The sequence below is a fragment of the Nomascus leucogenys genome, chromosome 6 (genome assembly GCF_006542625.1).
Source record: "Nomascus leucogenys isolate Asia chromosome 6, Asia_NLE_v1, whole genome shotgun sequence".
Lineage (NCBI taxonomy): Eukaryota > Metazoa > Chordata > Mammalia > Primates > Hylobatidae > Nomascus > Nomascus leucogenys.
Window position 1 is genome coordinate 13377203 of NC_044386.1, and position 23836 is coordinate 13401038.

Here is a 23836-nt window from a genome sequence, read left to right on the forward strand (position 1 = left end):
AGTAATTTAATAATTGGTATTAAATGCAATACGGGAAGATGGTAGAGTGAAATAGAGCTCAAAAATACTGACAATCATCTGACCTGACCAAATTGACATTTATAGAACACGACACCCAAGAAATACTCAGTTGACACTTAATGCCATATGAATTAGCCTCAAGCCCTAAGGTCTGCGTAGATATTTTTCTGCACTCAATAATAAAAGGATTTTCATAAACAGTTATTATTTGGCTGACTTGTCTATTTTAATGTCCTAAAAGTAAACTGGGAGTTTGTTCTTATATTTTAAGGGAATTATAGCACATTTCTTTCTGGCCAGTCGAGTATTGCATTTCAAATAGTCATCCTCTGCATTCCCTGCTAAGTAAAAAGATGTGTGAGGAACAGGAATAAAGAGGTTAAAACCGAGGGAAATGTGTTGATGTCTGTTTGGCTTAATTGAATTAGCTTTTTTAATTGGGCCTTCCGCACTTGCCTTTCACTCTTAATTGTGATGGATTTCGATAGGATCTCCCTAGGAAATTTGGCAGTGATTTCTCAGCTGTTGATGCATCCCGGAGATGGAGGATGGCAGTGGAGGAGATTGAGCCAGGATTGGGATGGCAGCCACAGGACTGTTGATGATCCTGGAGATGGAGGGTGGCAGTGGAGGAGATTGAGCCAGGGTTGGGATGGCAGCCGCAGGAACTGATGATCCTGGAGATGGAGGGTGTCAGTGGAGGAGATTGAGCCAGGGTTGGGATGGCAGCCGCAGGGCTGTTGATGATCCTGGAGATGGAGGGTGGCAGTGGAGGAGATTGAGCCAGGGTTGGGATGGCAGCCGCAGGGCTGTTGATGGGTCCTGGAGATGGAGGGTGTCAGTGGAGGAGATTGAGCCAGGGTTGGGATGGCAGCCGCGGGGCTGTTTGCATGGCTCAGGCTTTTCCCATTTCCGTGCAAATTGGGAAGGATGGGAATGATGCCCCTGCCTCCTTAAGCCTTTCCTAAGATTCACAGAGAAATTCAGGCCCCTTTTTCTTGGTCTCCTTTTAATTCTGGTGTCAATTTCCTTTTGAAACATAGCGGAATGGACTGGCTGCCCTTCCTTATTTCAGATAAATGATTTTTAGATATCTGGAACTTTTTCATTACATCTCAATGTAAAAGGAAAGGAATAAGGCTGACGTGTAGCTGCAGGGAGAAGGAGCATCCTGCTGTTGAGCCCCTAGTGAAGGGGCACGTGGGGAAGTCATCGTTCTGTCCTCCCTTGCTAGGAGTGCAGGGCAGTTAGAAACATGGATTCACAGGTGGATTGGGAGAATCTACCAGAATGCCCAAAACAGGACTGCATTGCTCCAGGGGCACACCCAGACCTGGGCAGCAGTCAGCTGAGGCATTCCTCTGAAATGCGGATTGCTCGGACTCACCCCAGTCCTGCTGGAACCCACTCTGGGAGTGGAGTCCAGGAGTCTCATGTGAGTTGAGGATGCGATTTGAGGTGGAGAGTCAACCGTGTTACATTCTTAGGATCTCCCTCAAGTCCCCTAATTTTCAAAACCATGTTAAAAAATGTCCACTTCTCAATATAAATTGTCATTGATAGAAATAATCTTTTTTTAACCTTCCAAGTATATGAGCAACGTGGATTCATGGTGTAAAGCTTGCGGTGAGGTAGACCTTCCCTCAGAGCTGCAGGACCTAGAAGATGCCATTCATCACCACCAGGGAATATATGAACATATCACTCTTGCTTATTCTGAGGTAAGTGGCCAATTTTACTTACATTGCAAAGCAGCATCATTTTTGCATCACAGTACACCGGAAGCTAGAAAAAAAAAAAAGTTTTGGGTAGCCCAGAAAAAGTTTATAGATTTTAAGTCAGGCTGCAGTTTAATTGTTTAGCATTTGAACCCCTCCGTGTGTGTGGGGTGGGGTGGGGCAGTAGGGGAAGCAGAATGGTGTGCAGGCAGTAGCCTTTCCGATAGAGCGCTTATATGCTCATCTGCTACAGTCAAGAAAAGCCTAGTCTTTTTTTCTACATGTATTTAAAAAATGTGTATTTTGTGTGCTCTTCAGTCTAGTCAAACTCAATTTAATCTTCCCAAATGAAACCTTTTAGAGAAGATGTCTAGATTGCAAGGCACACATGTGTCTATTTTAGAAATATAAGTGTAACATTTTCTTTATTACTTTAGGGTATATTACATTATTTACTTAGTGAATCCCTGTTTTATTTTCTGCCACCTTCTATGCCAGACCTTACAGTGTTGTAAGGACTTTATGTAATGACTGACTTAATGCTCACATACTGTAGTATCTGTCCCTGCTGTTATAAATGAAGGAGATGAGTCACAGAGATAAATGACTGCGCCAGGTCAGCAGCTAGTGGAGCAGGGTTAGCCCAGGCAGGCACTCAGTCACCACCCTCCGTGGCCTCTGTGCCATACCACGTGGTAGCTGCTTGATGACACAACTTTAGATGGGTTGACGAGTACCACCCTTGCCCATGCCTTGTTCATCTAGCCCTTGAGACCAGCCTGCCTTTGTGATAATAGTTACGTTCCTGGAGATGAAGGCGAGGGGCGTAGAGAGGAATTCTGTGTCCTTACTTTTCTGCAGGGTTTTCTCCCTGAGTAAGAAGCATCTGTATCTACAATGTTCTATGTTAATATGAAAGATTATTGCAAGCCTTCTGTAAGAGTTTCAAAGCACCTGGAAGAGTGCTGGGCAGTGTAGATGTTTAGTAAATACTTTCTGTGTTTAAATCTAAATCTTGATCCAAACTTGTCAAAGTTGTTGGGAAAAAACTGGCCATTTGCATTTCATTCTGATATTTCCTGTTGTGCTTCACTGCCCAGCTGTCACTCTCATATCCTTGGGCCTGGCTCTCTTGACCTCCTAGTGTCCATGAGCGAATTAGATGGACATGTGATTTGCTGCTACAGTTTTGTGTCTCATAAAGATGTTTTGGTCAATGATGGACTGCAAATAAGACAGTGGTCCTATAAGATTATAATATTGTATTTTACTGTACTTTTCCTATGTTTAGGTGCACAAATACTTAACATTGTGGTACAGTTGCCTACAGTATTCAGTACAGTAACATGCTGTACAGGTTTGTAGCCTAGAGCAGTGGGCTGCTCCCTATAGCCTCGGTGTGCAGTAGGCTGCATCGTCTGGCTTTGTGAAAGTCCACATTGTGATGTTCACACAAGGACGAAATTGCCTAATGATTCATTTCTCGAAATGTGTCCCTGATACCACGTGATGTCTAACTGTATATTTGCTTCAGAAGGTGGGCAGTGCTTCTCTTTCCTGTAGCAGCTGATATTTGTTTGTTTCTCTAGCCACTTTTGCCTAATAAGATACTTGAAATGCTACTTGAAAATAAGTTTTTTCAAGTAGCATTTCGTGTTGGCTATGGAATTAAGAAAGTCAACTCTGTATTGTTTCTTAATTTTGCACCAATGTTTCTTAACTAATTTGGTTGTCTAGTCTGTTAGAAACTATTTAAATAAGTGATAGCCTTTTCTATAGTAAAACTGAAAATTGAACACATTTATAATTTTTTTAATCACATTGGCTCATGAGGATTATGTCACTTCTAAAAACCATCATGTTCTTTCCCCTGATGTGCCATCTCTATGCATTGTCTAATTTTGACCTGTAACACAGAAAGCAAATGACCCTGTTAATTACACATGTAGTGAGGCCTCCACTCATCTGCTTATATGAATCTCTTGCTTTGGAGCTGTTCTTTGAATGCAGTGGTGGGCTTGCAGCCAGCTGTCTGCATGCCCTTGCCCTTGCCAGACCAAGATGGGATTGAATAGCCTTCATTTACAAGATGATCCGCAGGCCCTGGGAATACAGTCTTTGTGAATAACTTAAATCAGAATCACCTTGACCTAGCCAGTGTCATCCTCCAGCCAAGTTGGCTCTTTCAGTCTGCTTGTTGCTCTTGGCAGTTTTCGTTAAGTATAGAATCTCCTAATTGTTACCAGTGCATTCTGTAAAAATGGGGCATCTTGACACAGGAACTTATGTTTACCTGTGATGTAGTTTTATTTGATTTACATTGGTACTAGTATCTCAAAATAATTTGATAGGAAGTTAAACAGCCTCTCAAACTGAGGTCTTAGATGGAATTTTAGCCTAAGAACATGTTTGCAACTGAGCTATAAACAAGGAGACAGTAATTTGAACTGGATGAACTGAAAGGATTTTCAGTAGAACAGAATGAATTATTTTGCCTCTTAAATTATTTACATTTTGAAATAGTTTCAGGGCTACAGGAAAGTGGTAGAATAGCACAGAGAACTCCCACATTGCCTCGACCCAGATTTTCCAAGTAGTAGAATTTCACTACATTGCTTCACCCTCTCTCCTCACTGCCTCTCTCTCCAGTCAGCAAAGCACCATTGATACAACATGACCATCCTATCTACAGCCCCTGATCCTATTTCCCCAAGTGTTCCAGTGATGCCCCTTTCTCTTCTGGTCTGGGGCACTGTCCAGCAATGTGCACTACATTTAATTGCCATGTCTTATTCATCAGTCTCCTTTAAAATGGAACATTCTTTAGTCTTTCTCTGCCTTTACGTCTTTGACATACTTAAAGAGTACAGGCCTTTCATTCTTTAGATGGCCCTCTACTTCTGGTTGCCCCCAGTTCTCGTAGGCTGACTCGGACTGTGCCTTTTTGGCACTGCATGTCCTTCTCTGGGTGTCATCCCAGTGGATACAGGATACTGACCTCTCCAGCTATGAGTAGTGTTCATCTTGGCCACTTGGTCAGATTGGTGTCTGCAGGGTTTCTCCAATGCACTGTCACCATTTAAAAAATTAGTCTTTGCTGCACATTTTGTGGGCAGCTACTCTAATAGAATACCAGTCTCTGTTCCTCATCAGACTTCTCACAGCCATAGTTTCCACTGAGGATTTCTGCCCATAGCAGCCACCACTGTGATGATGATCACCTATTTCCATTATTCCTTCTGTATTTATTAGGTGGCTTTCTAACATAAGAATGAGCTGTATTTCCTTTCTCTTTTGTTGGTTTATATCAATATGAATGTATGAAATCTTACTATATCGGTCGGTTATAATTTGATCCTCTTTTGATTCCTAAATTGTTTAGACTTGGCCAGCAGGAGCTTTTTCCTGTATCTTTTTGATATGTCCTTATTGTCCTTCGAGCACTTGTTCTCAGCTCATTTTGTATTTTCCCTGCCTACCCTGGGATCACTCGTCTCACTAAGTGGGATGGTTCCTTACAGTAGTGTATGGTGTTTAGAATTTTAAAGACCTGGGTTCTCAGAGTTTTGTTTGTTTGTGAAGTGTCACTGCTTCTAGGCCCTCTTAGCAGACAGAGTTAGGAAACATGAATGCCATCCGTTCACCCATCCATCCATCTATCTATGCATCCATCGCTCCACCTAACCACCCATTGTTCATCCACCCAACCACCCATCCATCTACCCAATTACCCAGCCACCCATCCATTCATCCATCTATATCCATCCATCCATCCATCCATACACCCAGCCACCCATTCATCTGTCCGTCCATTCAGTCACCCATCCATTCTTCCATCCAACCATCCATCCCTCCATTTATCCAATCACACATCCATTGTTCTATCCAACCAATTACCCAACCACCCATCCATCCATCCATCCACCCACCCTCCCGACCCCCATCCATTTATCCATCCATCCACCTAATCACCCAAGTACCCATTCATCTGTCCATTTATCCAATCATTCATTCATTAATGCATTCATTCATCCAACCAATCACCCAACCACCCATTCATCATCCATCCATCCATCCATCCATCCATCCATCCATCCATCCATCCTCCTAATCACCCAACCACCCATTTATCTGTCTATCCATCCATTCAACCATCCAATTACCCATCCATTCATCTATCCAACCAACCACCCAATCACCCATCCTCCATCCATCCACCTACATTCATCAATCTACCCATCTACCCATATCCATCCATCTGCCGTATCACTCAATTGCCCGTCCATTGACTCAGTCACCCAACCACCCATCCACATCTGTCTAGTCCATCTGTCCATCCACCCAATCACCCAGCCACCTATCCATACACCCAGTCACCCAACTGTCCATCTCCACCTCATCACCCAACCATCCATCCACCCACCCAGTCACCCAGCCACTCATTCTTTTATCTATCTACCCAACCACTTATCCACCCACCCACCCACCTACCCATCCACACATTTATCTACACATGCACATACACGTCCATATAAAATTACTGCTGTGTCTATCTGTATCTATCTGTATTAAAAATACATGTGTTTATACATTTCGAATCTGATACCTCAGGGTTCTTTCCATCCTTTCCCTTTCTAAGTTTGTTAATCTATTCTCAGGCAGCAAGAAACCTGGCTTCTATTGTCCTTAATGTGTTAACTTATTTGTTCACTTGGTGTGTTTGCTCCATTTCCCAACCATTCTGTCTGGGTTCTCCACCTTCAACTCCTACCACCCACTCCCTTAACCTGGTGCAGGGACACCTCTGTTGGCACCTCCACCCCTCACTTCCTCATTTTCTTCGTGCCAAGAAGGAAGGTGTCAGGAAGATGGGAAGGGAAGGACTGCTTTTGTTTTGTAGGTAATTTTTATTTTATATTCCTAAATCAGTGGTTTGCAGACCTGAGTGTCTTGGTTTAAAATGCGGCAGTACTCTACCCCAGAGACAGTGAATCTCTATTTTCAGAGGCCTTCCCTAGTGCTGCAGCGACTGATGCCGATGGTACACAGATCACATGCTGAGCAGCACTCCTCAGCTTGCTCTAAAGAGTTGGTGGTCTGCTGAGGAGGCGTCCATGTCACAGATGCGGAGCCCCTGCTAAGTGCTAGACATCGAGCTGGATGCCGGGTCATGTGGGGATAGGAGTACTTATAAACAGGGCTTGCTTTGCTTTTTTTATTTCCTTTTTCTTGCCTCTCTCTTCCGGTCCTTCCTTATTCCCCTTCTTCTCTCCTCCTCCCTTCGTTTTCTCTACGATTTTTTTTCTTTGAACAGTGTTTATAGTTTCTAGTCTCTGATCATATAAATTTGCTTTGGGAAACTTTCCCAGCATTTTTTTTTCCAAGACGCAAGCACCTGCTCTGCTGTGCTTTAATTAGACCTGCCCGTGTCACTCCTGTTTGTGCTTTAGCAACAGGAACGCACTTGGGCCTCCTGAACACTCACTTGCTTCAGCTTGCCAGGTCTGAGCTAATCTTGTTGGCTACAGTTGATCACAAGAGAGTGAAGCAGTGTAAATGTCGGAGATAAGTTGTAGTCATTTTTAACATTTTAAGTAAGCCAACTCAGCTACCAGTTTTTCAACAAACTGAATTTATAAAAATGATTTTCATCTCAGTGTGCCTGTGTTGCCTCGCAAGCCTTAATGCCAGGTGTTTGGATTGCAAGGTGAGACTGCATAGTAAGCAGCCACACATCCACCAAAGGGCTACTGCTGCAGCCACGGAGCACAAGCAAGGCGAAGTACCGTGGGGCGTTGGCTTGCTGGATCTCATGTGACTTCAGGGCTTAGTTTCTGCATCCATTTCTCAGTTTAACAAATGTGCCAACTTAGTATGTGCCTCATCAGGGCCTCATGGGAATGACTGATTTGCTGCCTGCAAAGCTGGTTGAGCTCCTGTTTAAAGGCACTGTATCAGTGGGTGATGGCAGTGTCAGTGCTATTAGCATAAGATGAAAACACACAGCAAAATGAGTCACCTGGATAGGAAACTTCTTAAAACCAAAAAACCACCTCTCTGTGATGTGTGTGGAAGCTCAGTTCCCTTGCGGTCTAAGAGTCACTTCTTTTTTTGCAGAGTGGAGTCTTGTTCTGTTGCCCAGGCTGGAATGCAATGATGCCATTTCGGCTCACTGCAACCTCTGCCTCCTGAGTTCAAGCGATTCTTGTGCCTCAGCCTCCTGAGCAGCTGGGATTACAGGCGTGTGCCACCAGGCCCAGCTAATTTTTATATTTTTAGTAGAGACAGCATTTCGCCATGTTGGCCAGGCTGGTCTTGAACTCCTGACTTCAAGTGATCCGCCCACCTCGGCCTCCCAAAGTGCTGGGATTACAGGCGTGAGCCACCGCGCCCAGCTGTCACTTCTATCACAGTTGTATAAAGCCTCATTAAAGATCGCAGTGTTGCTGTAGCGACATGCAGTGCTGTAGTCAGCATCTGCCATAGTATCAGAGCCAACAGCCCATAGACAGCCCAGAGCTGTCTTCTTCTCACCCCAAACTCAGCTTGAGGCCTTGCAAGCACTTGAAATATAAGAGCAACAAAAGTAGAGCCCAGGTGCAGTCTATGGAACATGCATGTCAGGCACATGTACCTGACTTATGCCAACTGGGCTGCTCCAGACATTTCCTGTTTTGGTCTTATTTTAGTTTTTCCTTTCTGATAATCCCAGGTTTACAGGTGTCAGAGAGTCAAACCAAGGTAAACTGATCTGGTTTTGAATAAGAAACTGAATAGCTGAAAGAAATAGAAATCAGCATTTGGAGGTCCATCCTATAAGAACTTTGCCTGGAGAAGGAACCGGCTTTCTCTGTGTTCTCCCTGAAGCATGGGAAAGTATCTGTTGTTGGGAACACATGACCTTTCAGGAGGTAATTGACCTGCACTGTTGGTAGGAGCATCTTATGTAGCCATCTGAAGACAGATTGGAACCTTCTTACTCAGAAGGGTTCAACTATTTGGCCGAGGAATGTAACTATTGCTGCAGAATAAACTGGGTAGTTACCTTCTGACTCCTTTTCATTCTTTTCTGCTTTATTAGAACCTTGATATGAGAATAAGTTCAGCAAGAGTTGGAGAGGAGAGAGAAATCATTCCCAGGCTTCGTGCGGAGGTCTATGCTCTGCAGGCCATGGCGAGCTAAGCCTGAAAAAGAATTAAAACAGTGCTGGCTTTGAGTCAGCAGAAATAGTGCAATTCATTTCATAAAAGTTTTGAAGGAACACTTTTTCTTTATTACAGACTAAATGTCTTGGTGTATTTTGCCTGTTTTTGTTGTATCTTGGGAATGCCATTTTCTAGCACTTTTTAGATCTAAAACACTGCATTTGGACCTAGTTGATATGCTGTCACTCATCTTTATTTGGTCTTTGGGCAGTTGTTGCTTTTGCAGTGGTAAGCAAGAATGTCTAGATGCTGCTGTCTTTCCTTAGGTCAGAGCCACGTTCATCCCTTGTGTAGGTGAAGAATATTCCTGCCGGAAACGCTCAGCCCTCATCTGATTTTACAGGAAATGTAGAGATCCCAGTACCAGAAACAAGAATAGGCAAATCTCTGAAGTTTTATGGCTCTTTTTAAGGGTGGCATGCAGAAATCCAAGTTACAAGTCTATGTGCAGTTCTGACGAACAGTAAATATTCAAGAACCAGCCCATTGTTCTACATTTTAAATAGTTACACTTCCTTTTAAATATTAGGAACAAACGTATGTTTGATATGGTAAAATTTTAAACTTGCCTTTAATTACCTTTTCTGCTTTAGTTAGTACTTGCATTTTTCTGAACTCATTTGGATATCAGAGCATTTTAGTTTCTCTATTTATAAAATGTTAATCTTTGTAACATGTAACTTTGATTGCCCTTCAAGTTCCACAGCTGTGTATTCTAAGAAAAACAAAGAGCAGACTGAAAAATGAGATGATCTGATTGGTTAAAAAATTATTATAGGAAAGTCCTGCTATTTAATAAGGTTGATTTTCTTTTTGCAGCTGTTGTCTCTTTGTGGCTCTGAGTTTCAGTGCCTGGAAGCTAAAAACAGAGTTTTAAACAAAACGTATAACTGAAGTAAATTCACTCACCTGGTTCTGTAGTTAAGAAACGGTGTACACTACATGCCATAAACTTACATTACTTGTTTTAGCACTTACATTTTATATGAATTTTTTTGTCTACTCTATACAGTCTCTTCTTTCATTAATTTTCTCCTGGTTATTCTGTACCATTTAAAAATTATTATCTCTATACAACAGAACAGCAGTCTTCATAAAATTGTAGCATATTTTTTCCACATAATATTACTGTAATTACAAAGACTAAGACATTTTGCCAAAAGTGAAACTATATATGCCATCCTTTATGTGCTTAAATCATGCGTTTTAATTGCCAAGTCTACAAAACTTGTACTGAAATAATATAGAATCATATTTGGAAAGGTTTATTGGAGAAATGCTGTTTTTGAACATGGATTTGGAGTTCCATGCTGTCTGGTTTTAAAGTGGGTACAAGAGGTGTTTTCTCGCCCAGGGTCTTTACTGCCACTGTCACTATCAGTAAATGACAGTACCAGTGGTGGGACCAACAGACACATTAATCCCTGCTTATGAATTCTCAGAAGGTGGAGCTTTCCTTAATGAGTTGTTTTATGTTAAGGTATTTGTGTATTGACTTCCTCAGCAGGCATTTCCCACTACCCCTCCACCGCCATGAGCAAGTGTGTCCTTCGAAATCCAGTCATGATCTCTGGCATGGAAATCAAACAGTTGCAGAGACACTCAAGGAAAGAAAGATTCCATGGAATGTTGTTGCTCAGAGTACTCCATTCTCAGTAGAAGAATATTAATGGTGGCACAGGGATGCGTTTTGGAAACTTGCTGAGGGCTGGGGACTCATCTTGTCCTTTTGCATTTGGTGGTTTAAGTTGCAAAACAATGGCTTAAGAGAGAAATTGGCTTTCTCCGTCTGTAAAAGAAATCCAAAGGCTGTCATTCCAGGGCTAGTGTGTTAGCTCTATTAGTAAGAGGATCTCTGGATCCTTCTGTCTTTCTGTGTTGCCTTTTTTAGCAGGTAGGCTGCTGTTTTTAAGATTGCCTCAGAGTCATCAATAACCGCTAAAGCTCCAGCCACCTCATTCAAGTTCTTGGCGGCAAGGAGGAGGAAGGGACAAGGGGAATGAGCATACCTGCCGGCTTAGCCCCTAAACAGCTTTTCTGGAATTCCCATTCAACATATTTTACTTTTGTATATTGGCCACTCATATATGTAAGCAAGGCTGGGAAATGTGGCATTATAGCTGGAGTGTTGCTGTTTCTGACTGTAGGGGTTTGGCTATCAGGGAGGGGCAAGTGGACTTTGGGGAAGCAGCTGTCAGTTTCTGGCACATGTTCACCAAATCATACGCTCCGGTGTGCATTTTCCAACAGTATTGCAAGGAGTAAAATGTAGAGGAACTATTTGTAAGGAATTCTTCTTAGGGTCAACACAATGTGAAATGTATGACTTGGAGCAGTAGCTCTCAGTTCTAAGAGATGCAGCACTCCAATGATATAACACAAATTTTATGACACCTGCTTTGTGATCCTGAAATAAAATGCATATGTAGTTTAATCTACCTTTGCATGTAATTTATATGTGTACATAAAAATTATATGCTACAGTGTAAGTTGCAGACAAAGGTGATTTATGATAAAATGTTTTTCAGTCGATAAATGCCTAAATACATCTATTGTAGGTGAAAAAATTAGATATTCAGATGCTGGTCATATATATAAAACCATTGTGAATATAGCAACTACAACTGTAGCCTGGTCATGTGGCATCTTGGTGATGCAAGTATTGAAAATGATTTTATTGTGGTCATGTGATATTTTGAAAGGGAAAACAGCTCTCATAAAGTTCCAAAAAAAACCAAACACTGTCTTTCTTTGATTAACATGGTTTTTGGATTTGTGGAAAGATCAGTGATGTTAAAACTGGGCAAAAAGAGAAAAACTGTGTATTTATGTGTTAAAAACTGCCTTGCTTAGATGATCACAAAAAGCAGGACATTTCTTCACCATGTGCTAATACCCTGCTGATTTCAGAGTACCCTGCTTCTCTGAATCCACCACCCAAATCAATCATGGTGCCTCCTCTCTTCAAAATCATTGCATCAACAATGTCCACACCAATTTCAGTGACTTCTGGGCACAAATGAGAACCCTGCTTTAGAAGACTCTTTAAATTTTCCATTTTTGTTTTAACTGACACTAACTCAGCAGTTAACTTGGTTCGTTTTTCCTTTGTTATCTTTGGTTATGTCAGCTGAGCTCATTTCCTCTTAAGTTTTGCTGTAAGGCTGTATTAAGTGAATTTTAAACCCTGAAGCCTTCGTAAGGAATAATCAGCATTCCCAACGTCTCAAATTCAGGTATTGAAAAGTAAACGTGTTACAATCTGGCACAACTACAATTAGAAGAGGATTAAAGGAAGCGATTAGGAAATTCTGCAGGGTCACTTGCCACCAGGTTTTGGTTTAAAGGCTCTCAGTTTTAGCTTTTCCCATTTACCTATTCTCTGTGTGCTCTTTTTTATTCTAAGGGTTTCTTCTAAACTGGGCTTGTGTCTGTTAAAAGTGCCCCTGAACTTGCTCCTCTTTTTTTTTTGAGATGGAGTCTCATTCTGTCGCCCAGGCTGGAGTGCAGTGGCACGATCTCGGCTCACTGCAGCTTTCATCTCCCAGGTTCATGCCATTCTCCTGCCTCAGCCTCCCGAGTAGCTGGGACTACAGGTGCCCACCACCATGCCCAGCTAATTTTTGCATTTTTAGTAGAGACAGGGTTTCACCATGTTGGCCAGGATGGTCTCGATCTCTTGACTTTGTGATCTGCCTGCCTCAGCCTCCCAAAGTGCTGGGATTACAGGCGTGAGCCACCGTGCCCGGCCTGCTCTTCTTACTAGAAACCCAAGGAGGTTTTTAGATTTGGAAGTATCTAAGCTGAAGGATCATGTGAAGAGGCCCTACTTAAGACACCTGCATCCCACACCTGGTTACCTTATGCATCACACACAGTTTGTGTTGTCTGATTGTCACTTTTTTTTTCCCAATAACATCTGGCATAATTAATTACTCATAAGTCTTATGAGCCACTTTTAAGTAGGAAAAATACATAATGCTTTTCTTTCTAAATTGCACCCTCACCTTTTCTTCTTTCTTTGATTAACCCAAATGCTTTCATTTAATTGTAGTTTGATAATAAATTGCCGTAATATAGCACTTGATGGCATTTTAATTAAAACTACTTTTTAAAGTTAATGAACCAAATAGAATGGCATTTTAAATTTTCTTTTGTGAAGTTAAATTGCTCTCCAGCTATGTCAGAAAGTTTAAGTACATATTCTTTGCCTAGTGCTAGATTGATTTTTTTGTTTTAACTGAGGCTTTAAGGAACAATTTTGTTCCATTGTGATGATCTGTTGTATTCTCTCTAACATGCCTCGAGATAAAATTATTACTTTAAAATTTTAATTTGCAGGTATCCCAGGAATGCAGTTTCTGTTAGTTGATTTATGGCATTTAAGGCAAATAGTATGCCTATTCCTTGAGTGGTATCTACTACAGTGTTTTGTAGTAATTAATGTTCTTTTATTTTCACCTAGTGTTTTACATCATTTGGCTTTGTGATGTCATTGGATAGCTGATGGATTGTTTTAAATTTTATGCTATATAAAACTGCCTCTGAGTAAAACTGTGGTGTGTGAATGTCTGGGTGTGTGTGTAATGTGTGTACATGTACGTGTGTGCCTATAGGTGCACACACATGTATCCAAGGACAGTATTTGTGGCACAGCCTAGGCCAAACCTCAGATCGTGAAGAATCACTCATTTCTTTTGTGGGCAGGTGAGCCAAGATGGGAAGTCGCTCCTTGACAAGCTCCAGCGGCCCTTGACTCCCGGCAGCTCCGATTCCCTGACGGCCTCTGCCAACTACTCCAAGGCCGTGCACCATGTCCTGGATGTCATCCATGAGGTACTGCACCACCAGCGGCAGCTTGAGAACATCTGGCAACACCGCAAGGTCCGGCTTCATCAGAGGCTGCAGCTGTGTGTTTTCCAGCAGGACGTTCAGCAGGTCAGTTTCGCCTCATGCTCTTCTGCATGGGAAATGGCTTGTATTGAGTAGAGTTTGAATACATCATCATATTGGGAAGATCTGTGCCTAAGGAGTGATGACTAGAAGGTAAGGAGAGGAGCTTTTTTGTTGACCGTAAGTGAAAACTGGGCTTAAGAACGCATGTTCAGTCTGCTGTCAGCCAGTAGCCCCTGTGCACTGAACCCAGGAGTGGATGTGGGGCCTGCACTGGGAAGTGTCTTAGTTTTCTTCTAGAATTGGATCATTCTCATTTATATTTATTTGTGACAATAATGCTGGTGTGCTCACACCAGTGTATTGTTATAATTTAGTTAACGCTTGTCTGCTTTTCCAACTATGTAAACAGTGAGGTGGTCATGCTTCACTTCCCACATGGTAGATAGTGCAGTCCATGGCACACAGTAGGTGCATTGTAATTAGTTACATCCTTGATGAAAGGTAGACTTCTATGACTATTCATTTCTAAGCAGTTGACATCTCTTTTGTTTTAAAGAAACAAAAATAAGACTAAGTCCAGTTCCCCATTGATTTGCTTCCTTATTACAGAATAAGAGTTTTCAGGATTAAAGCTGTGGGAGTAAAATATGACATAGCTTTAGGGATAAATAAGATAATAGCCATGTCCTTGCCCCCAAATAGAGGGAAAGACAAAGGAATGAATGAGGTGTCACCTCGGGGGAGGAGGAATCCTGGAGTGTGCAGGGCAGCCCATGGCCTCAGGAAGTTGGCAGGGAACTGCAGTGATAAGCCTGCAGGAGAGCCACTCTCAGGATCTCAGGTTTCCATCTCCCTGAGTGTCATGCGAAGGTGAGTGAGTTTTCTGCTGAATGGGCTGGGAATTTGGAGAGTCGCCCTGTGTTCTAATGAGAGTGAGATTCTATGTCATTCACCGTCACTCTCATCATTCTTCACGTGCATCTGGTAAGTTCAAAAGACACTGAATGGGCCAGGTGCTGTGGCTCATGCCTGTAATCCCAGCACTTTGGGAGGCCGAGGTGGCAGATCGCTTGACATCAGGAGTTCAAGACCAGCCTGGCTGACCTGGTGAAACCCTTTCTCTATTAAAAATACAAAAATCAGGCCAGGCGAGGTAGCTCACACCTGTAATCCCAGCACTTTAGGAGGCCGAGGGGAGTGGATCACCTGAGGTCAGGAATTCAAGACCAGCCTGCCCAACATGGTGAAACCCTGTCTCTGCTCAGAATACAAAAATTAGCCAGGTGTGGTGGCGCATGCCCGTAATCCCAGCTATTCCGAAGGCTGAGGCAGGAGAATCGCTTGAACCCAGGAGGCAGAGGTTGCAGTGGGCCGATGTCGCGCCATTGCACTCCAGCAAGACTCTGTCTCAAAAAAAAAAAAAAAAATTAGCCTGGCGCGCTGGCACATGCTTGTAATCCCAGTTACTCAGGAGGCTGAGGCAGGAGAATCACTTGAATCCGGAAGGCGGAGGTTGCAGTGAGCCAAGATCACACCACTCCACTTCATCCTGGGTGACAGAGCAAGACTCCATCTCAAAAAAAAAAAAAAAAAAAAAAAAAAAAAAGACTCTGAGTGGCCCTGTAATTTTTAATTTTCATATACTGTGCTTTGATTCTAATTTTATTTTTTGAGTTCTCTGAAGGTTACATATACAGAGTGCTTCAGGAATGATCATTTTGTTATTATTCGTGCTTCTTAACAATGTTGTTTTAATCCAAGAAGATAATTGCCAGAGAAAGAATACAGTGCAGGAAAGAAGAGGGTGGAGCCAGTGGTAAAGAGGGATTGAGAGGACAGACATTGTGGGAATGAAATCATGAATAATCGTGTTTTTGAATTGTCCAAAAACTTCTACAAACCATGAAATGTTGGCAGTTTAAATCTAATTGTTGAAAAATTCCCCACATTCCTTGTATCCCTTAGGTCGAGCATAATCCACATCCGTGGACTGATGCACTTCCCAAGAGGTGGCCGCATTAACTCTTCCAAGGGAGCAGCAGCAAGGGCACCCCCTCCTTTCCCCCCACACCCCATTTCTCATGGCTCTTCTTTCTCTAACCTCATGCTTAGGTTAGAAAAGGGCACAAGGTAAGGAAGCCCTTGGGAATAGGCTGAATCTGGCCATCTAATTTGGTGCCAAATACTTAATGTGCTTGAATTTAAAAACAGCAAACATGTAGAAAGGTAGTTATGATAATTATGAGGCCAGTTCTTTAAGCTAGCTTTTTTTCCCCTCTCAAACAGCTTGGATGTCAGCAGGAGAAAGTGTTTTTTTGCAATACACATAATGCATATATGGTCCTGTTAGCATTCTATAGAAAACAGATATTGCTCATTAAGGTAAATATTTTTGTTGATGAATGATCTGGAATGGTTTGAACTTGCTGTGTGAACAAGAAATTGCTCTGTAGGCTTTAAATTGTGAGGTAAAGAGTGAGGCTGATAAGATTAATCAAAGCAAGTACTGTGACACTAGGATGTCAAAACCAAAAACGTGTTTCTGAAACTCAAGGAATTAATGACACATAGGGAAGTTTTTGCCATATTAAGCATAGAGTAGGAGAGGCAAGTTAAGAATAAATGAAAGAAAAACAGTAGTATTTTAGAAGGACATTACCAGCAGAAGATAAATTTGTAAAGACAGTAGTAACCGAAATCCATAAGAACGTAGTAAGCCAGTTAGAGACACCACAGTGGTTTTCATTTGATTGTTTTGAGTGATGCAAAAGCACCTGTAAATACATTGAGAAAAAGGAAGAGCAAGTTACTGAACAATAGGCGAGGCATGGAATGATCACAGTTTTATGAAAGCAACCCCAGAGAAGTAAATGCTTGTCTGTTGAGAAATATTTGAAGGAGCAAATATGTCTGTTAGTGGGCCCTGAGGAACTGAATGGGGGAGGATGACAGAGGGAGTTTGGTTTGTAAAACATGGTTAATTTTGGTTTCATGGTTAATTTTTTCCCCTCTTAATAAATGGGGACCAATTCATAACTTCTGTGTAGAAGGCATTTTGGATGGTAGTCGGGCGTGGCAGGAAAGGTGGTTGAAGCTGCTGTGTGTAGCACACTTACCGTGCTTCCAATTTAGAGCTGGGCGGGGAATTGGGAAGACCTGCTGAGGACTTTCCCAGATGCACGTGCTGGCTGCCTTTGCCATTGTTCACTTAAAAAGAAAATGGAAATTCTTAATCACATTTCCTAATGATCAAATAATATACATCTCTCCATTGCCTTATGTTTATTATCAGAGTAACTCTCAGCGAAGGTTTGGTTGAATGAATGAATGAATGAATGAATGAATGAATAGCTGTGTTACTGCTACACACTGTTTTCTAGTTTAGAGTATGCTTTAGTTTTCTCGAAGAAGGTAACTTATTTTTGCTTTACCTGTTCAGATGGGTAGAAGTAGTCCAAAGAGGATGCCATCAGACTTGTTTTTCTGCCTCACCTGTTCGGCTGGCCTGGCTCTTCTTGGATTGTTGAGATTTAGTTACGCTAGCATGTCAGGAGCAGTGAGTGGCCCCATAGGTTTGCTTTCCTGAAGCCGGCTGAGTCCCCTAGAGGAAGCCCCTCAGCAGGGATGCCTTCTGCAAAGCCCCCATTCCCCGACAGCCCTTCATGTGTGAGCGCCACCCCCTTGCAAGTGTCTCTTGGCAGGACCCTCCAGGGTCATGTTGGACCATTTTTTAATTAATATTCTTAAAAAAAATGATCAGGCAAACCTAGTCCACTCTAAATTCTTCTTGTCCAGACTTTATTCTTTTTTTCTCTTTCCAAAATACCTTATTTGAATGTGCGATACTCTGAAAGTTTCAGGGATAAATATGTTGACAGGGTCCAAGTTCTTTTTCTCAAGGAATTTATAATCTGATAAGAGCAGATTATTTTTAGCAGATAGTTTTGTAGTCTACTAAATTTGACTCTGTCAGGCTCATCTGCAACACTCATGTTTTTGGCTAATGTGGAGTATAATTTGCTAAGGCATAAATTTGAATCCTGCCTGTCAAGGTGCTATCAGGAGTGAATGAAACTTGTGACCTCTTCTGTGGTGTCTGATTGCCTTGCAGCATACACATTTTGATGGGGCATATCTACACTTTAGTGATCTGTGCAAATTTGGGTGTTCCTGAGAGCTTTTTCTGAATTCTTCTCAAACGTCAAGGGTCTAATGCACAAGGAAAAACGAAAGGTCCTACAGTAGAGGGGCAAGTAGCAGCTATCATATTGAGGGCTACTAGGAATATCATATTGAGGGCTACTAGGAATATCTTCGTGGAAGAGGTGGAGTTTGAGCAGCTGTTTGAAGGATGAGAAGGTCAGTAGATTGAGGAGTGGGCAATGGGAATTCCAGCAAGAGTAGGAAAGAAGAGGCAGGACCCATCCAAGGAGCAGCAAGTGCCTAGTGTGGATGGGGAGGTATGAGGTGGGGCTGGTGCCGGCAAGGTGACATGGGTCAGGCACAGAAAATGGGATCAGGCACAGAAAACGTGGGGTCAGGCACAGAAAACGTGGCCCCCATGATGAGGGTTTTGGGCCCCTGTTGAAGGAGCTCTTGTTTACCTGCACTGAATGCCAGTGCATGGTGCCAGGGCTGTGTGTGACGTCTGAACAGCACCAAGCTCATCTTGGTGCTTCGTGGGTGCTCACTGCCATGTATGTGTCTTTCCTCTCTGCATGCTCACAGCTGGCCCATTGAACTTTACCCATTTCACCTCATTGAGTTCAAAGCTCGAAGGATCTCCTATTCTGTGCCTTTTAACTTGATGCTGTAGGCCGTGGAGGGTGGATAGCAGGAGCAAACTTGAAGGCCAGGAACCTCATTAGGTTCCCATGTGGGCGCCTGATATGGTTTGGCTGTGACCCCGCCCAAATCTCATCTTGAATTGTAGTTCCCATAATTCCCACGTGTCACGGGAGGGACCCAGTGGGAGGTAATTGAATCATGGGGGCGGGTCTGTCCTGTACTGTTCTCATGATAATGAATAAGTCCTGTGAAATCTGATGGTTTTATAAAGGGGAGTTCCCCTACACAAGCTCTCTTGCCTGCTGCCGTGTAAGATGTGCCTTTGCTTCTCCTTTGCCTTCCGCCATGATTGTGAGGCCTCCCTAGCCATGCTGATCTGTGACTCCTTTAAATGTGTTTCCTTTGTAAATTACCTAGTCTCGGGTATGTCTTTATTAGCAGCCTGAGAACAGACTAATACAACGCCCCTGCAAGTCATGGGTGAGTAAGTCTTGGAGAGTAAGAACCTGAGGACCACAGAGACAGCCATCAGTGTTTCATTCACTGGTGTTTCCCAAGTGTCTGGAAGAGCAGATGTCAGTATTTGTTGAATGATTGAACGAGTAGTTGAAGGAATTTAAGGAATTCCCCAATTTTGCTAATTAAAGAATCTTTGGGGTTAAAAGTTGCTTCATTTATTCTAAAATGGGGGAGAGTTGGTCTTATATCTGGGAGATATGCCTGAAGGAATGGAATCTTTGATTGGTGTTGGGGAACTAGGGGTGTCCAAGGAAGGAAGTGATAATTTCAGTGCATGGGAATTTTGGAAGTGTGAGATCTCTCATGAGGATATCGGTCATTTGAATGCAAAATGAGGGTCTTTTATGCTGAATTCCAGCTGGAGGAGGGAAGTTGGCATATGCCTAAGAGGCATAGCAACACATCCCAGGTCTATAGAGAAGTCATTTCACAGATTTGCTTCGGGTCCCAGCCTATTCCTTCGGCCTGCAAAGGCCAGCTCTGCAGGAAGCCTGACTCTCAGGAGCTCTAGGTTTAGCATCACCTACACTAGACCTAGCTTTTAAGTGAAGTTTGAGTTCCTGAACTCCCTTGTCATCTGTTCATTGAGTCAGGAGGGAGTTTTCTGATTCCACTCGTCAGAATCATATAGCCCTAGCTGTTTAACACTCGCTTCTGTTTACACTCCCACACTTGCAGTTTTGATTGTGTTTCTTAATTAGAATGGCTACAGGATTGCCATCTTCTCTGAGTTCTCTGTTAGAATTAGGGAGTGCTGAGTGGAGGCACAAGCTTGGATTTGGATTGGGAACCACTGGGCGCAGGTAGAGGCCGCCTGCTGATCTTCTGGTGGGTCTGGAGCCAGCTCCTAATTACCTTCTGCAGTAGTGAGCACAGAGGAGGCGGGACTGGAATCCAGCCATCAGAGGAACCACAGCCGGGAAGGAGCTGCAGATTTAACAGTGAGAGGAGAAAGGCTGGGGAAAGGGCTGGCTCCCTCCCACACACCCCTCACCTAAAACATCTTCATTGTCAGTCTGTGGTGAATGCTAGACCTCAGAAGTTCCCACTCTTCCCCTAGTCCCCAAAGCCCACAAATGTGTGTTGAATTCTGTGTCTGTTTCATTTCACTTTTAAAAGTAGTCACACACACAGTAGAATTTGAAGCTGAAGCCCCCTCATTTTCCAGGTAATAAAAGCAAGCTTTGGAAAAGTCAAATGGCTTGGCAGAAGCACCGAGAACCTCTTGGTGTTTTTTCTGTGTCACCGCTCTGGGTCTGAGGAGGATGCCTACCTTCTGAGCTAAGCAAAGAGTAAAATCAACATGATACTGAAGAAAGAATCTTTGAGTGGTGCTTTTAGTCACAGGGAAGAGGCTTTCCTAGAAGCTGCAATTGCCCGCGACTATGAAGGAGAACAGCCACTTAAGAAGAGAGAGAGAGAGAGAGAGAGAGAGAGAGAGAGGAGTTTAGTCCTTTAGGAGGGAGGGAATCAATGGAAAGGGAGAAGGAGCTCCCGTGACCACTCTCCGGCCCCACCCAGCTATCTCAGGCCTCCCTTGCTCCGCCGCATGGCGATTAGACAGCTGGGGGTGAAAGATGCAGTCTGGGGTCTTCCTGAGCTTGGCCTCCGTGGGAGAGGGAAAAATAAGACCAGGGATTTCATGAGTAAAATACACCAGAGTACTAGGAAAGAAAGTGTGAGCTAGACTAACACAGAATGAGTGTATGAATTCCAGTAATGTAAACTCAGAAGGATTCCTTCATTTGTGATTTTTACTTTGTAAGTAAATTTCATTAGTAGCATAATATTGACTGTCCTTACATGTAGCACTGCCAAACACCAGCCTTTAATAAAAATTAACGTTATCTACGTGAAAGTCTTCCTTTATGGTCACCTACTTCTGTTTAACCGATCCGAAATGGTGTTGCTTAGTCAATGAGTCATCTTTTGTTGTATATCCCTAAAATACCGTTGATTTGATAGTCAAGAAAGCTCAGAATGTAATATGTTCTTTTCTCTATCAGTTTCCCCAGTGATTTAAATAAAAGACAGTGATTGAGTAACTAAAGTAAATGGAACCAGGTTGTTAATTTTGGTTTTATAGAGAATGTGGGCTGGCAGGGAGGAAATCTTTATTTTTCAACTGGAAAAAAAATCTGACTTTGTATAAAAAAGAACAAATTCAGAGTATTTTAGATTTACCTTTTTCATTTGTGTCATGTATTCTTTAAATGGATTATAGAATCAGAGGAGCTTGTTTTCATTTTTGTGTGTGTAAGATGTGACGTAGAAGGGTTCTCATTGTTTTGACTTAAAACACGCTAATTCATTATGTATTGTATCTTGAGGACAGTGGCTGCAGTTGACAGATGATTATCTATTTTCTCTGTGTGCTCTTTGGATCCAGAATTACCTGTAAAAACAAACTAGCTTAGTGTGTTCTTGGTTGCTTTATGTCAGATGTATTATGTAATTTTTCAAGTAGCAATTCTAGAGATGGAACTCTAGTTTTAGAAATATTTCAAAGACAGTGTTTACAAACTGAAGTGGAATGTAGTGAGCTTGGAGTTGAGAAGACCTCCATTTGAATCTCTTTTCTTGGGCAGGTTACTTATCCGAGCCTCAATTTCTTGCTTAATAGAAATAATGATAAAAGTCTGCTCTCTTTTTATTTGTAGCTTTTATTTGTGATTCAGAATTCAGAATTTCTCAAAGATTAGAAATGTAACACAGTGTATAATACTAACACTTCTAGTGGCATCTAGACAGCCCCCCATAATCAAATGCATGGCTATTTCTATAGCTGAATGTTCAAGGACTTGCACTTATTAAGGACTCAGTAAAGACTATAAGTACCCTCAGGTTAGGTTTTATTGACAGATGAATTTTTAGAACCAAGTGTTGAAAAAACATTTGGAATTTCAGAGCTTTCTGTGGTTGAGATCATGGACCTGTATTGCCCTCCCAAGCAGAGCATAGAACAGTCATTCAATAAATGGAGCCGATGGCAATGATGCGATGCTTGACCATGATAGAAAACCATTCTGGGAAGTATTTGCAATCAACACCTCTGCATTTCAAAGGGAAAATATCATTTACATTGTTTTTCACATTGTATGTTGTTGTGAGGTAGGCTTTGAAGTACTCTCCTATTTGATGAGGGTTTAGTATGTGTTTCTTCGTCTGTGTTGCTATAAAGGAATACCTGAGGCTGGGTAATTTCTAAAGAAAACAGGTTTATTTGGCTCACGGTTCTGCAGGCTGTACAAGAAGCACGGCACCAGCATGTGCTTCTGGGGAGGCCTCAGGCTGCTTCCACTCAGCATGGAAGGCAAAGGGGAGCCGGAGCTGCGTGTGCAGAACACATGGCAAGAGAGAAGCAAGAGAAGGAGGAGGGAGGTGCTGGGCTCTTTTCAACAATGAGCTCTTGCAGGAACTAAGAGTTAGAACTCACTCCCTTGAGGTGGTACCAGGCCACTGATGAGGGATCTGCCCCCATGACTGGAACACCTCCCAGAAGGCCCCACTTCTGACACTGGATATCATATTGCAGTGTGGGACTTGGTGGGGCCAAACAAACCATAGCAGAGAGAGAAAGAGAGAGAGAGAAATTTTTAAACAAATTTTTAAATAGTAATTACTGAGAAAGAGGAATCCATAAATACTCTACAAGTCCACAAATACTGAGTATTAGATAGTAGGGACCTCCTGCAGAAAATAATTTTACAAATAGGTTATACAGGATGGCCAGAACTCTGCAGCGGGACTCAGGGGAAGCATTACCTGTGGCCAGTTCCTGTCGCATGTAATCAAGGGTTGGTAACTATTCGCAGATTTACCCTAACTCAATTTTGCTGAGCATTGTAACAGCGTCATTTCCCAAGAGGTTGCTTACCCAATAGCCCGAACCATTCTGGAATAAGAGCGGAGCTCTTTCCTTTCTCATCTCACCTGTATGTCAGGGCAGAGGCAGTGTAGATGGGAGGATGAGCCCTGAGGCAGGCATCCTGGCTTCTAGTGCACACTCAGGCTTTCCCATAAAGTCACGGAGGGCCCTGCCTGTGTCTTCATCTGTAAGAGGATAGGGATCGCCCTACCCCTGGCTCACTGTGAGGGTGGATGGCTCACCGCATGCACAGCCTTAGGTCAGGGGCTGCTTCCACAGCAGGTGCTTGGATGGCGAGATGATTGCTAGTCAAATGATCATAATCATACCACCATCACGTTCAGTCTTGCAATTAGGGCCTTGGTTTCCTTTTCATTACAAACAGGGAGCTAAGCTAAACATTCTGAACAGCTTTCCGCCTTCTGATGTTTGACTTAGGTGCTGAGCGATGGTAGCTGTTTCAAGTGTGGGCGGTCCACTTTGGAAAAACCATGACCTTGGGACTGTCATTTTGTCCATTAGAGGGCACTGGTGTACCGAGGAATGAGCCCACACCACACCCTCTGAACAGAGAGGAAGGTGGTGGTGGTCTCCAGCTTTGCTCTTCTGCCTCTGTGCAGAGTAGCCATGGGAAGGGATCAGCTTTTGTGTTTTTCATCTGGAAGGGAAGCAGCAAGCCCCAGACCAGCCTTATTGTCAGTGGAGTTGAGGACACAGAGCAAATAGATGACAGGACTGTCTGGGAAGGGGGCGGAGGTGCAGCTGGCTGGACTGGATAGATAAAGGCCTGTAATTTGCTTATCTTAGTATGTTTTAAATG

At 42.8% G+C, this 23836-nt stretch overlaps 1 protein-coding gene across 5 annotated transcripts in view; it reads left to right on the forward strand.

Moving 5' to 3' along the window:
* Window positions 1-23836, forward strand: part of TRIO (trio Rho guanine nucleotide exchange factor) — a 363663-nt gene that overhangs the window by 158514 nt on the left and 181313 nt on the right. For all 5 annotated transcript variants that reach the window (XR_004030403.1, XM_030813916.1, XM_030813917.1 and 2 more), the window contains exons 8-9: window positions 1611-1742; window positions 13653-13883. Coding sequence is in view for 4 of the 5 variants with exons in the window: in XM_030813916.1 (XP_030669776.1) it covers window positions 1611-1742; window positions 13653-13883 (363 nt within the window). In the remaining variant the exon portion in view is untranslated. The remainder of the gene's footprint in view (window positions 1-1610; window positions 1743-13652; window positions 13884-23836) is intronic.